This window comes from Ziziphus jujuba, chromosome 9 (assembly GCF_031755915.1).
Source record: "Ziziphus jujuba cultivar Dongzao chromosome 9, ASM3175591v1".
Lineage (NCBI taxonomy): Eukaryota > Viridiplantae > Streptophyta > Magnoliopsida > Rosales > Rhamnaceae > Ziziphus > Ziziphus jujuba.
This window is the reverse complement of record NC_083387.1, coordinates 28,522,299-28,538,622: the sequence shown is the minus strand read 5'-3', so window position 1 is coordinate 28,538,622 and position 16,324 is coordinate 28,522,299. Positions and strand designations below refer to the sequence as shown.

Genomic DNA, 16,324 nt, shown 5'->3' with positions numbered 1-16,324 from the left:
AGGTTAATGGTAATTTTTAATGGCTCCAAGTAATGTCCGGCTTTTTATTTGGAGGGCATGTTCTCCAGCTTTTCCCTGTGCATAGTTAATTTATAGTAGACACATCCGGAATGATGGGGTTTGCAGCTTATGTAAAAAAGGTGAGGAAACTATATTACATATGCTATATGGGAATGTTGAAATGCCAATTCAGTTTGCATAGCAACGCCAAGATGATTTCTGCTTTAGCTAAACCATTTTCAAGGTTGTACTCTTCGCTTGCTATTGAATTGCTAGCTGTGAAGGAAGCAATTCAGTTTTTTTAGGCGGCATTCAGATTATATGAATGTGGAAATATCTAGGGATTCTAAAGAAGCAATTAGAATTATTACTGATAGTGATGATTATATGGGTGTTGAGCTTTATTTAGTAGCTAGCTGATATATAAGAGTATTGTTAGCTTCTCATAATCAGTTTATTGTGCTTATGCTCCACGAGAAGCAAATAGACCAGCCCATAAAATAGCTCGTCAATCTTTAACTTTGTTTTGTGCATAAGTTTGGATGGTTGAAGGGCCAGATTCTCTCTTTTTTCCCTTTCTCAAAGTGATGCACGTATGTGTAATTCTTTGTTGATTTAATAAAACTTCAAAGTTTTATTTCAAAGAAAAGTTTTCCTAAATTCCTTGGCACATGCAATTAATAGCATAGAACAATTATTACAAAAATACCAAAGATAAAATGTAAAAAAGGCATGAAAAAAAGCAAACTAACTACTCTGTTTCCAAGCCTTTCAGCAAAGCCAAAGCGGGTATGTCTCCAAGATTTCTTTATGATCAAATTAATAACTTCTTTAAACACCCCTAAGCAAAGCCTAATGACATGCTGATGAAGAAGCCTAGCTTCTCATACACTCAAAAACATCATCACCATTTTTCTCTTCTTTCTCTCCTCTTGCAGTATTTTGGCCGTTGTCCGATCAAATCAGTTTGCAAAGGCTTTACACAGAGGCCGACGTCACCTTGATAGATTGATGGATCATCAACGGTTTCAAACCGATTTGCTGTTGGGATTTCTCTGGACACGTTATTGAATGAGAGGTTCAAATGATTCAGAAATGTTAAAGAAGCCACGCTAAATTTCACCAAAAAACTTGTTTCTTGAGAAATCAAGAGTTTCTAATATTTTCAAGTTTACCCATGGTTGTTGAAATCTTTCCTGCCAAATGATTGGTTGATAAATTCTAAATTTGCATTTTTTTGAGACTTGTTATAGCTCCACTGGAATCTCCTATGATAACTTATTATTGGATAGATCAATGCTATTAACAAGGTATAGAATGGAATACTTGTATTCTAGCTCTCTTCCTTTTGTGATTACCTTGAAACTTTCACTATTAAATTTGTACTCAAAAAAGTTGATGTAGATCATAATCCGCAAAACTCAGATCACCTACGTAATGTGGCATATGACCTGAGAAATTATTGTGTGAACGGTCCAATACATGAAGTTGGGAAAGTTTACAAAATTTTGTAGGGATGTCTCCAATTATAAATAAGTTGGAACGCAAGCTCAAAATCATCAACATGGTCATGCGTTCTCCTATCCTAGTACGTTTTCCTGAAAATTTGTTATCACCAAGATCAAGATTAAGCAGGAAGGTATAATTTTTCAAGGAAGAAGGAATTTGTCCAGAAAGATTGTTGTTAGAAGACAAAGAAATTGAATATTGGAAGGAGAACTAGTGTTACGACCATCATGCTTGTGATGGTAGCAAACATGCAAATTGGATATATCTTATGTTTAATGCAGTGTGTGCTCTCTATGTATACAACCCTAATCGATGCTGCTATAAAATGTATAAAAAAATTTCAAACATGGTTGTCAAGGCCAGCACTAATATAAGATTTTGGAGGTGTTAGGCCAACTTTATATGTTGGCCTTCTATACATATTTTAAAAATAAATAAATAAATACAATGAGCAATAACAATAATTTTATACTAATAAAAAAAGTACAAAGTTAACTAATAATAATCTAAACTTCCAAAATTTCATAAAAGATTAGTTTCTAGTATTTTTATAGCTTTAATAAAAATGGAAGAGAAAATTATGACCGTTGACAAGTGAGTTTTTGACTCACTTATTTGATAGTAATAATAATCTAAACTTCCAAAATTTCACTTAAAATTTATTTTCTAGTATTTTTATAGCTTTAATAAGAAGATGTGGAAGAGAAAATTATGACTGTTGATAATTGAGTTTTTGACTCGCTTATTTGGTCCTTAATATTTGATTAAATGCTTGAAAACTCCAGCATGGTGATATTTTTAATGTCTTCTGTTAAGTTTTTGTAGGAGGCATGATTGTGAAGTTATTATATATTTTCGAAAGGGATAGAGCAAATTTTTGTAGAAACCTTGGCATGCTTGAGTTCTAATTTTCAACTTGGTAGCAAATGTGGCTTCCACTCCATTTAAGCCATCTCCATGCCAAATCAAGTCGTCCACGCCACTTTGAAGTTGGTTCACCCTAATTTGCTTAACAAATAGCATGGTCCATGCCAGTTTCTTAGTCAAAGCAAGCTCCGCCCTATTTTTGAAGCAGTCCACGCTAGAATTGGCTACTCCACACCAAACGAGGCGTGTTTAAGCACTCCAAGCCATGCTATAGAGCTCCTTCGCAAGCAAAACTCAGCTTGGTCTCACAGCAACAGTGGGTTAGAGCTAATCTAATTCAGTGTATCTAGCAACTTCAAGCCATGCAGCTCTGCCTCTCCTTTTCCTCACATGCTCGCCTCACACAACCACTTAAAAAGACGATGAGGTGTTAAAACGGGGTGTTTTTTTAATGAAAAATGGAGGGTTAATCTTCCATTTTTAGGAGGTTTTTAAAAGAGATTGAAGATAAAATGGTGGTGGCTCGTTTTTGGGAAGATAAAGAAGGAAAATAGGCACAAAATTCAAGAGAGATTCTAGATAGAGAAACAGAAAAACTAGAGAGAGAAAGCTTGGAATTGAAGAAGAATAGAAGATTGCAAGGGATTGGGCTTCAAAAGTTCTTTTACCCATTCTTTTTTTTAAAACTCTTTCTATTATTTCTTTTGTATTTGAATTTATTAATATTGTTCTGTGTTGAATTATGTTTATATTGATGAATTCTTATTTGCTTTTGAGTATAAAATTTCATATGAGTATGGAAGGCTAAATTTCTCATCTAGGATTTTGATGGATCCTCTATCTTGATATTATTTAATTAATGGGTTGACCATTATTTTGTTTATCCAATTTTCTTATGTAATTTTTGCAATTATTGTTCAATATATTCTTGCATTTAGAAAATTGCTTGGGTTTTGGGTAAGTTTTCTATTTTTCAACTTGGAAAAGTTTAAATTGGAGAATTAGTCACTAGATTTATATAAAGGTCCTAATTAATGTTGGGAAGCTTGATTAGGATTTGTGTAGCCACAAAAGAGAGAGTTTAAGGAATAAGGACTTAGGATTTTTAGAAAGGGATTTTTAGTTTTCATTAGAGACTCATAGATTCTAATTTTACTTATGAGATTGGATTAAATTAGAAACTCTCTAGGCTATAAATTGGATAGAATTTGGTCTTTTAATCAACTTATTTAAGCTAATATTGGAAGGGTAAAGGGGAGGTCAAAATTCTATGTTTCTAATTCATTGTTACCAATTTAAGTCCTTGAATTTGTGTGTGTGTGTGTTTTTTTTTTTTTTCCCTAAATTTCCTTGTCTTGTCAATTGCTCTTAACACTTTACAATTTTCATTGTTTAATTCATTGTCTTGCTTTTATTTTCATTGAAACACTCCATTAGTTTACCTAGACAAAAACAATAAGTAAAAATTTTAGTAATTAGTTAAATATTAACACCAATCTACATGAGAATAATACTTTCTCATTGCTTTATTATTAGTAAAAATTTTAATAATTAGTTAAATATTAAAACCAATCTATATGAGAATAATACTTTCTCATTGCTTTATTATTTGATACAGTCCGTACACTTGAGAAATATAACGCATCAACTGTAATATTTTCTTGAAATATTACACAACATTTAAAAATATTAATTAAGTACCTACTACCAACGAATAAGAAGAGACTGAATTAATTATCAATAATAATAATAATAATAATAATAGTGTTTCCTCGCCTCCCTATGGTCATGGGCCACTTTGTTGGTTCGACAGTACATAACTTGGACACCGGGATTTTAACATGCATGATCATTGAGGAACCGAGTCACATAGCATGATAAATATTTCAAAATTTATAATGATATTAATTAAATTTCTGAAGCTCTGTTTTGTGTATTTATCTTTATAATATTTGTTTTTGTGTTTTTGAATCTATTGTTTTCAGGTTGATTTGTTTTACATGAAACTTAATTAATCATCAACCGCAATGATTGAGTTGCAATTAATGATACGTAACATTATCTAAGGAAAAACATACGTTGCCATCTAAATTCTTGTTTTGCTAGCATTTCAGTACCATGTCAAACGGTGTTAAAGGAGGCCTAACAGAATGGTCACATATGCAACTCTTGTGACCAAAACTAAGGGCATTTGATGGAAAGAAAAATTGATCCCCATACTTCATGTTTGAGAGCAAATATCTAGCCGAATGGAATGAAACCATTTTCCTTCCCTTGCTCATCGTTCCTGTAACAGAGGATTTTAAATCCTTTAGTTTAAAGATTGCTCAAATTGCAAAATCCAATTAAATTAATTTGCAGTTGCTTTAATAATGCAAAGGTCTCCAAATAAGGAGCACACTAAAGCACGACATCGATTAATTCTAAATAATTGCTCCCAAGGATTCATTTATCTTTACCTTTATTTTCTCTTCAAACATGAAATATGGGAATCAATTTTTCTTTCCATCAAATGCCCCTGATTTTGATAACATGAGCAGGTGCACATGCATCCTACTAGGTTTGCTTTTATATATGTTTGACATTGTATTGAAATACTAGTAAAATAAGAGTTTAGATAGCAATGTGTCAAAATTATTAGTTCAGGTGGTAAAGTGAAAAAGGAGGTAAAGTTTAAGGTGGTAAAGCGTATCTTACCCTATTATTTAATTTCTTTTGGAGGACCATAAATGATTATTTAATTTAGAGCCTGCAAAAGTGAAGAATTGTATTATTTTCATTTCTGCTATATTTTTATGTTTAACATTGGATTTTATAGACTTACCGGATTAAACTTTTTTTTGTTATTTACTTATGGCTTGAAAATTTCTCATGCCAATAATATATATGATTTGTTTTTCTAGTTAATTTTATAGACAATAATTTCTTTATGTATTTAAGAGAAACAATAATTGGTGGGAGCTTCATATGTTGTAGGAACCAATCTGAAATCACCAACAAAGGAATGGAAAGAGAAATGAATGGGGAATCCCCCTAGGTGCTGAGAATAAAAGGAGCCAACATACTGAAAAATACCCATGGGTTGAAGCACAGGTTGAAGCATCCAAACAAGTCAGCGGAGGGACTGCTCTGGTAGAGACAACCGCAAAAGCACTAGTCCACGTTGAATAGATTTACTTACTTGATTACCATTATATTTTGGGACATAATATCAAAATATAGTTTACTAGGAATACTTTTATTATTATTTATTATTAAACAAAAAATAAAGGGGAAATCAAACCTTTAATAGTATAACACATACAATTATTTTACCGTGAAAATAACTAAAACCGAGACAAAGAGAAACGATTTTTGAAACATGCAATCTGATGGGCATGCTTTCACAACAAACAAGGGTGTTTCTTTCGGACAAACATTCTTCAAAACATTGACAAGCAGATATTCTTCACCCTGTCAACAAAGTGAAAATATGCAATCCTCCAAGACCTCTTGATGATCAAAGTCCCACAAACTCCCTAAAACCCCAAAAAAAATCCAATCACGATGCTGATGATGAATCCCAGTTTCTCAAGTTTACCTCCACCATCACCATCTCAGTCTTCTTCATCACCTCCTGGTTTTCTTTGGCCATTGTCAGGACATTCAGTTGACAAGGGTCTTCCACAGAGACCAGCATTTCCTTGGTAGATTGATGGGTCATCAAGGGTCAGAAACTGATTGGTGGTTGGGATTTTTCCAGACAAGTTATTGTATGAAAGATTGAGATGGTTCATAAATGTTAAACAAGTCATTGAAAGTGGGATTGGACCAGAGATTTGGTTCATGGAGATATCAAGAGTTTCAATCCACTCAAAATTCCCAATGCTTGATGGGGTTTGGCCTGTCAAATGATTCATTGACAAATTCAAAGTACCAAGTTTAGTGAGATTTGTTAGTTCCATTGGTATACCTCCTAATAAGTTGTTGTCATAACTCTTCCTTTTACCACCACCTTCAATTTTCCTTCGTATGTACTTTCTTCCATGCCTTCAGATTTCAAGCCATTGAGATTCGCAATGCAATGTGGAATATGATCAATGAGATGATTGTGGGACATGTCAATTATGTGAAGTTTGGAAAGCCCACAAAATTGATGGAGAATGTTCCCATTGAAGGAGTTGGATCACAAGCGCAAGATCAACAAATCGTGCATACTTTCTCCTATCCAAGATGGAAGCTTTCTTATAAATCTGTTATCTCTAAGATCCAAACTAAACATGTTAGTGTAGTTTTTCAAAGAGGAAGGAATTTCACACGAGAGTTTGTTGCTTGAGAGAACCAGGAATTGAAGAAAACTTAGATAGCTCACTGTTGTTGGTATTGTTCCTGAAAGACTGTTGTTTGACATGTCCACAATGTACATGGATTGTTTATTTTCCCAGAAATGAGGAATCTGACCAGATAATTCATTGTTGGAGATAACCAATGTCATCAATCCGGTTAGATTTCCAATGGACAAGGGTATGCTTCCACTCAAAGAGTTGTCAGCGACATCTAAATCTGATAGCAAAGGCATTACTTCACCACTGTTAGGAGGAATTGGCCCAGAAGACTGATTGTCCCCTAGATACAACATGGTAATGTTTGATGACCAAAGTGGAAGGGGACCCTGAAATATATTTGTAGTCAATTCTATAGTGCACTCTTTATTGAATCTAAATGAGTTTGGCACCCTGCCACTTAGTTAATTATAAGCTATATCAAGTTTATCCAGCTGCAAATCCAAATTCAGAAACCAGTTAGGTATGGTGTCTGAAATCATTGCATTGTTGAGTACCATAAAGGTCAGATCACTTTGATTCTTAAGCCATGTAGGAAATTTGGGACCTAATTGGCATGATATGATCAGGATGTAGGTGAGTTTAAAGGGAGGTATCCAACCAGAGCTAATGTTGAAGAAAAAAGAAATATTTGGCGATATTTTATCGATTGCTAACTCCTTCAAGCTCGAAAGATTAGCCACATGAGTTTCAGTTATGACCCCTTCCTACCTGTTCTCTGAGATGTCTAATACAATCAGCTTAGAGGCTTTCCAAGACTCTTTGGGATACCACTCTGTGAGATCCCACATCGGTTGGAAAGGAGAACGAAGCATGCCTTAAAGAGGATGTGGATACCTTTCCCTTGCGATGCGTTTTGACAAAACTATGCGGGCTGGGCCCAAAGCGGACAATATCGCATGCGGGTAGACTGGACTGTTACAGTTGGTATCAGAGCCAGTACCCGGATCAGTGTGCTAGCGAGGACATTGGGCCCTAAGGGGGGAGGATTGTGAGATCCCACATCGGTTAGAAAGGGGAATGAAGCATGCCTTAAAGAGGGTGTGGATACCTTTCCCTTGTGACGCGTTTTGACAAAATCGTACGAGCTAGTCCCAAAATGGACAATATCGCATGCGGGTAGACTGGGCTGTTACAACTCAGTTTATTATTGGATAGAGAAATTTCTTCCAAAGATGTCAAGTGTGAGGTCCTACATCAATTGGAGAGGGGAACGAAGCATGCCTTATAAGAGGGTGTGGATACCTTTCTCTTGAGACTCATTTTGACAAAACCATGTGGGCTGGGCCCAAAGCGGACAATATCTCATGCGGGTGGTCTGGACTGTTACAGTTGGTATCAGAGCCAGTACCCAGATCAGTGTGCCAGCGAGAACGCTGGACCCTAAGGGGGTGGATTGTGAGATCCCACATCGGTTGGAAAGGGGAACGAAGCATGCCTTATAAGAGGGTGTGAATACCTTTCTCTTGAGACGCGTTTTGACAAAACCATGTGGGCTGGGCCTAAAGTGGACAATATCTCATGCGGGTGGTTTGGGCTGTTACATCAAGTTTCCAATTAAGCCTAGGAGTGAGCCTTGAAATAAGTTATATGATATTTGAGGGTACCTTAAACTCTTTAGATATCCTAAAGAGTTAGGTATATTTCCTGTCAGCTCATTGTACCCCAAATTCAATGTCTCTAAGTTGGTTCTAGAGCATGTGGACAAACTATCCAAAACATTAGTTATTTCACCTGTAATTCTATTTTACGAAAGCTTCAGACTCCGCAAATTGTATAACTTTCCTAATTCTTTTAACAGTTGACCCTCAATGGTATTCAGTGAAAAGTCAAGATTTTCAAGAGATGCCAAATTAGCAATTTTATCTGGAAGTGGTCCATATAAGTTGTTGGAGTTAAGGTCAAAGTAAACTAGGCTTTTGAGATTGAACAATCAATCTGGTATTATAGAGATGCATCCATTGTTTGAGAGATCAAGCACCATAAGAGAGGTGAAATTAAGAAAAGGAAGGGTCAAAGGAAGGTTAGAAAGTTGCATTTCCAGGAGTGATGGAAGTCTGTTAACAGTTTGGAGCCAATCTATTGCAGACATGGACAAATCCCAACCTCCTAAATGCAGGTATTTTAAAGAAGAAACACCAAAGACCCAGTACAAGCCATTTTTGGTTAACTCAAACTAATCATCTTTATTAAGATCAAGATATATCAATCTTGATAAGTTTCCAAGACTCGATGGAAAAGTTTCATCGAAAGATTGACCAGAAAGATTGAGATATCTCAATCTCTGTAACGATCCAATGAAAGAGGGAATTTGGGAACCTCCAAAATCATTCATGCTCAAGTCTAAGTGATTTAGGTATTTCAAAACTAGCGAAGATGGATCAATCTTACCACTAAAAGTTTGCATTATTCCAGCACCATCCAAATTGTCTAAGTAGGGGCAGCGAAGATTGAGCTTGACCACATGTCCAGTTCTGTTGTTGCTGCTTACTCCTTCCCATCTACAACAATCATCTCCCACCCATGATGAAAGTCTGCCAGAAGGATTTGTTAGGCCTTTCTTGAACTTGACAAGCACTTTCTTCTCAGCATCTATGTAACACCCCGTACCAAAAATACACATGATTAAACAAGTTTGACCAAGTTGACTAAGTTTGACCAAGTGAAGAATAGGTGTGTAACACCCCGTCCCAAATCGCACCGGAATCCGTGCACGTTGATCGAGGTTGACTGTTGACCGTTGACCAAAGGGGTCAAAAGTTGACTTTTTGACTCGGTGGGAATTTTGAGTTGACTAGGGTACCGTGGCGAAGTGCACGATGCCACGTGTTCGTAGACTGGTAGCACGTCGAAAACGGAGCTACGGTTTGAAAGTTATGGGCAAAACAAGTTGAAGTGTAAACTGTCTAAAAGGTGCCGGTAGTTGACTTTTTCTTGTGATGTAATTGTGAGTTGACTCTTGTATGGTTGTAAAGTACTCGTCGATACGAGTTCATAAACTAGCGGCACGCTTAAATCGGACATGTGGTTAAAAAGTTATGGACGTTTGAAGTTTACCGGATACCGTATTATTTTAATGTTTTTGGGTCGTGAACAGTGAAATGCCACGTGTCAGCTTCTGAGTGGTCCACGTGGCATGAACAGTGTCACACAGGGTTTTAATTTTGAAAAAACTCTCGGGGAAGAGAGAGAAAGAGGGAGAAGAGAGAGAAAGAGAGAGAGGAGAGAGAAAGAGAGAGAGAGGACCCGCCGGCCGCCGGCCATTTTCACGTTTTCCGGCCTAGTTACTGTACACGCGCCGGCCAGCCAGATTGCCCACCTCATTTCCGGCAAAACCTCCAAATTTCACGGCGAACGGCCGCCGGACGCGCCCGGATCGGACGTCCGAAGTTTGGCGGCGATTTTTCCCCTCCACCGCCGGCCACCGCGAATCGGCACTGTTCCGGCCACTTTCCGGCCACACGCGCCTGACAGCCTTGATCCTCTCCTCAAGTCCGGCCTACCCACCAAAAATCACGGCCATCGGACCACCGACGCGCCGGGATCGGAGCGTTTTCCGGCGAGGGGTCGAAAATCTTCAAACGGTGATTTCTCCGCCGTCCGACCTCCGTTTTGCTCACCGTCGGTCCCGTTGGATTGCTCTCCTCACGATCTACAAATCTGCAAAATTTCACAGCAAACGGCCACCGTCGGAAATTACTGTTCCGGCGACGGTTGCCGGTGACGTGGCGGCCCGCCGGAAATTACTGTTCCGGCGAGTACCCCGAAAATTCCGGCCAGCTCCAGTCCGCAGTGTTCGACCTCCTGAACCCAAATCCGACTTCCGTTTCCACCAATTCGCGACGGTTTGGGAGAATTGCGGAGCCGAAACCCGAAAAGCTTCCCGACGAAATTCAAACCCCGTCGGGTACGATCATCGGAAATTAAGACCGGATCTGTGATTAGCATCACTCGAGCTTCGATTCGGTATATGATTCGTAAATTTTAGTTATCGTTTGTGTTTTGAGCCCCCGGGTACCGGGTATTATTTACCCGAATAAAATATTAATTTATTTGACTGTCTGTGAATTTTGTTCTAGGAGCACCGGTGAGTCGTAGAATTGATCCCGTAGTGGATCATGGGTTAATTGCGTGCTCCAGGTGAGTGACCCACCTTCAAATTAATTTTGGGAAATTTAATTGATGAATATATTATGTGTGAATTAAATATTTGGAATTTAATTTCTATGTGCCAAATATTTATTGGATTTATTGTAGAATTATTTATGAATTTATTGGATTTAAGAAAATGCGAATTCTACAAATTTATGCCATGTGGAATTATTTTATGGTTTTGAGGATTTTGAAATTGGTGTGGTTTTAATGGTAAATTGGGCACGATTTGATTTTCAAATATTTCAAGGAAAATATTTGGTTATATTGGTGATTTCAATTTTTATAAAATATGCCCATGGAATATTATGAGATTTGATTATGATATTTCGAGAAATTATTTATGCTATTGGGAAAATGTGGATATTTGAATTGATGGATTTGGAAGTTGGTGGATTTGAAAATCATGAAATTTATGGCATTGATTACAAAGAAATTGTGGGAAAATTCCCGGTTCAAGCGGATGGATTATGCCCGCTATGTTTATGAAAAATGTGAAATTTGTTTTATAATTTAAATTGTGGATTTTATGATTTTTAGATGCACCGTGCACGTACTGGTGTTCTGATTATGTGATATGGTATATGTGATATGGTTAGTGTGCACACGGTTGTGATTAGCGCGCAGGTGGGTGTGAGTAGCGCGCGGTTGATATTATGAGGGTGTCCTGTGGATGCCATCGGAGAGGGCGGCCACCCCCCATTGGCCGGGACACCAGGTTAGCAGCGGCGCAGTGGGACGCCACGCGACCGTATGCCGGTTTCTTTCTATAACCTCCTGTCTGGCGGTACCTTGGGACGCTGGGTACTGTTGGCGCCACTGGTATATAGTGGGTGCATCAAATGATTTTCAGAACTGTGTTTTAAAAATAAAATGTTTGGAAACTGTATTGGAATTAAAAATATAATTATTACTGTTCGGATATTTATTTGATGTCTTGGTTTTCGAGGAATATGAATAAAGGGTTTTGTGAAAAGGTTTTAAAAGGGGAACCTTTCCAACTGAGAGAATTGTAAGGGTTTTGAGAGAAAATATTATTTCCAAATAATTATTATTTATATACTTATTACTGTGATATTATATGGTATAGTAGTAGGGTCGCTCACTGAGATGATTAGCATCTCACACTCTTAAATTCCGTTCCTCTAGGTACCAGGTTGTCGGCGTTCACTCGGAGCGGACTTGATCTTCCTCGCTGTTTTAGTTCGTACTGTACCCTGTTCTTCTTTATTGCAGTTGTACTATTTCTTTCACTCTTGTTGTATTTATCTTGCACTGGATTACTGTATTTTTGTTTTGAAGTGCTGAAATTTGTGGAACCAGTTTGTAGTTTGTGGAAGGAATAAGGGGATATTTTTGAAGTGTGTTTTCAGTGCAGGTAAATTTGTGGCAAGTAAATCCCTTAGGGGAGGTGCTGCCGGATTTTCCGTTGGAAGGTTCGGTGGTATTTCCCTGGGATCAGGGCTGTCTAGGGTTCCGGGGAAGGAATTCTGGACGGGTCCTGACAGTTGGTATCAGAGCCAGTACCCGGATCGGTGTGCCAGCGAGGACGCTGGGCCCCAAGGGGGGAGGATTGTAACATCCCACATCGGTTGGAGAGGGGCACGAAGCGGTCTTTATAAGGCTGTGGATACCTCTCCCTTCAGGACGCGTTTTGTGAGCAAAACCTTGAGGCCAGGGGGGAGAGAGGGTGTGAACCCTGGGCCAAAGAGGACAATATCCTGATGCGGGTGGTCTGGGCCGTTACAGTAATTGTAACATCCCACATCGGTTGGAGAGGGGCACGAAGCGGTCTTTATAAGGCTGTGGATACCTCTCCCTTCAGGACGCGTTTTGTGAGCAAAACCTTGAGGCCAGGGGGGAGAGAGGGTGTGAACCCTGGGCCAAAGAGGACAATATCCTGATGCGGGTGGTCTGGGCCGTTACAGTGGTATCAGAGCATAGGTTCTTGTAATCCTAAGGGACTGTGCATTGTTGTGTGTCCCATCCGTGTCTAATCTCTCGTTTTACCCGTGTGAAAGCGTTCTTTCTGTTTGTCTCGAAGTAAATTCGTTGCCCGAGTTTGAATAACTCTGATCTTCGAGGGTGTCAATTAGGATCATCTAGCCCAACGGGAAATTCCTATGGCCTAGTCGATGGTCGAGGATGCCTTTTCTTTTTGAAGGTCAAGCTTATCATCGTGAATGGTATCCGTTTCGTTCATGGAGAAGAAGGATGATTGCCTAAGGATGTGTGTCGATCGATTTCAAGGCGTCAAAATATTTTCCCGATCGATTATCAAAATTTAAATGCTTTTCAAAGTGGTATTTGAAATTAAAGGTGTTTTATTCAAGTATTTTTGGTTTGTGCTCGTACATGTATCTGTATGTTATATTGTTTAATATTATACTGCACCATATGGAGGCGGCGAACCAATGTGGTCCATGTAGAGCTAGCCCCATGATCATGTTGCCTACGAGCCCGGGGAATTGGACGGCCAATATAGGCAACCACCCTGGTTTGTATTGGTAGCAGAGTGTCGGCGACAGTTGGAATCATGGATTACGTAACATGTAGAAGGTGTCGTACGTACCTCCATTACAAGCGTGCATATTTTATTTTATGCTATGAATTTTAAGATATGATTTTGTGCACTTATTCATGTGCTCATTATTATTTCAATGTGGAGTTTTAACAATTGCCTATGCAAGTTAGGTATATTTGAAAAATATATTTTATCATTTGTTTTATGTTATGGTTTTTCCAAGAGCGACTTAAGGGTTAAGTATCGCCAGTCGAAAATCAAAAGCAGGGTATCGTTGAGTTCAAAAAGGAGATCCTAAAGGAAGCACGTGATTCAATGTATGCGATACACCCCAAGGGTATAAAGACGTATGGAATACTCACTGGATGACATGGTGGTTTGGCACGATAAAGGAAGTTGCAAGATCCGAATAAAGGTACTTAGGTCACCGATAAGTAAAAGTAGGGAGATGTAAACATGGATTTCGTGCTTAAACTATCGTTCACAAAGAGAAGGTACGACAGCGTTTAGAGAATCAAGCAAGATCCGGATAGCGACTAAAGTTCTACTTGGTGGTTGATGAGGTTAATGAGATGAGGATGATTCCTTAGGCATGGTTAGATGATTAAGCATGGTTATTTTCATTCTAGAAGCTAAGATCTTGATATCTTATTTCCTTGGAGATTTAAGGTTCGTATTGGTGGTGCTTCATCGATTCAAGGTGGTTGATATTGTTGGTGATAATTTACAATGATAAGGAGTATGATTTTTGGGACGGAGTTAGAATTTAAGAAGTGTGGAATACTTTATTGGGTTAAGGATCTAGTGATTTGTTCATAGTATTGGTGGTGATGCTAGAATTAAGATTTAAATTCCTTATTGCTTGAGGTGTGGATTCATGGAATTTATTTGAAATGGGAAAAACTTAGGGTTTTCAAGAATGGTATTTGGATGTTGAGAATTTTATTCATGACCTTGATGAATTTAGTTAAAAGAAAGATTGATGTTTGTCGAGGTTAAGACTATTGGTTAATCAATGAGGAGCAAGGGTTTTCTAATTGTAAGTACTAGGAGGGTAATCGAAGACAAGTGAATTAATCTCAACCTTAACTTGGTGACACCAGTATTTGAGGAAATTAGACTTAAGTTCTAATCTTACCTTTTAAAGTGCTGATCGAGTCACGAGAGTTGGTTGTTGGTTTAAGGATGCATGCTTTAGAAGCACCTTATGGTTAGCGTTCGACTATGACCAAGACTTGCAGATCGTGTTCTCGTGGACCAATTTGACTATCCTTAATTAGTGGGCATGAGAAGGAAAGTTGTACAAGAGGGAAGTTAAAGTCACTATTAGGCGAATGTAGTGGCAGATGCTTTGAGTAGGAAGGCTACTGGATCCCTTGCTCACATCCAAGTCATCCAACTACCTCTCATGGTGGAGTTGAAGAAGATGGGGGTGTTAATGCATATGCATCCTTCAGGAGTTCTCATGGCTAGCTTCCAGGTACGACCGGTGTTGGTGGATCGTATAGTAGAGACCCAAATGGAAGATCCTAAGTTGAGGACAATTAAGGGCAAGGTACAAGAAGGTCTTGATCCGGAATTTTCCATAAGGAGGGATGGAGCCCTCGTGTATAAAGGACGACTTTGCGTTCCGGATATCCCAGGACTCAAGCAGGAGATTTTGGAGGAGGCGCACAGCTCGATGTATGCGATGCATCCGGGAAGTACCAAGATGTACCGGACGCTTGTTAAGTATTATTGGTGGATTGGTATGAAGAGAGAAGTGGCAGACTTCGTATCAAAGTGTTTGATTTGTCAACAAGTGAAAGCAGAAAGACAGAAGCCTTTGGGACTACTCCAATCTTTACCGATTCCCGTGCGGAAGTGGGAAGAACTCAACATGGACTTCGTATTCAAGCTTCCTTCCACACCTAGAAGGTACGACGGCATTTGGGTAATCATTGATCGTCTCACCAAGTCGGCACACTTCCTACCGGTACGAGAACATTTTTCACCCGAGAAGTTAGCTTAGTTGTTCGTGCAACGCATTGTAAGTCTTCATGGAGTACCGTTAGCCATCGTCTCCGATCGAGATCCGCGCTTTACTTCACGACTATGGCGGACGTTGGCTGATGCACTAGGAGCAAGACTTAACTACAGCACCGCTTTTCACCCGCAATCTGATGGACAAGCAGAGTGCACAATTCAGACATTAGAAGACCTGCTAAGGTCTTGCATTATGCAGTTTCGTGGTAGCTAGGATGAACAACCGCCATTGATAGAGTTTTGTCCTCCTGCGTACCGTGAGGCGAGAAGGAGAGAGTTCGAGGAACTGCGACAGGGGAACATGACAGTGACCGAGTACGAGAGGAGATTCCGAGAACTATCAGGATTCTGCATGCACCTGATTCCCGACGATCACACGAAGAAGGTGAGGTTCATAGACGGATTGAAAGAGAGCATCGGCTACACCCTTTCTGGATCAGTACATCCCACCTATCAGTCCGCCAGGGATGCAGCGCTCGAGCTAGAGAGACAGGAGGAGATACACAGACCCTCGAGGCGCAGATCATTCGAAGGATCGTATAGCGTAGTACCTCAACAGGGGGCAACTAAAAGAAGCCATAGTTCAGGCTCAGACAATGATGGGTTAAGCCCACGAGGCAGATTCCAGAGGAGAGATAGTTATCGCATGCCCCAGCCAGCTCGCCATTCGATCAATGTGGATGCAAGCTCGTATCAGCAGTCACGCATTGGTTCTCCGCGGATTTGTCCACTTTGTAGGGGGAATCATTCTGGGCAGTGTCAGATGGATGGTTTATGCTTTCGGTGTGGGCAGCCAGGCCACATAAGGAGGGATTGCCCTTATGGTAGCGGCAGTGTGCTAGGAGCAGGTCGACGGACACAGCATACGGGAGTATTTCCAGGACAGAGTTCCCAGGGGAGTCAGCCAGTAGGAGTTTCTTCGGGA

General features: G+C 39.3%; 1 protein-coding gene across 1 annotated transcript; it reads right to left on the bottom strand.

Annotated features, from left to right (window-relative positions):
- Nucleotides 1-5,972: 5,972 nt before the first annotated feature.
- LOC107434585 (receptor kinase-like protein Xa21) lies at nucleotides 5,973-6,994 on the bottom strand. Its single transcript, XM_060811276.1, has 2 exons — nucleotides 6,574-6,994; nucleotides 5,973-6,259 (listed from the first exon to the last, which is right to left on the bottom strand). The coding sequence occupies exons 1-2, from the start codon at nucleotides 6,992-6,994 to the stop codon at nucleotides 5,973-5,975; spliced, it is 708 nt and encodes a 235-aa protein (XP_060667259.1).
- Between the last annotated feature and the right edge of the window lie 9,330 nt (nucleotides 6,995-16,324).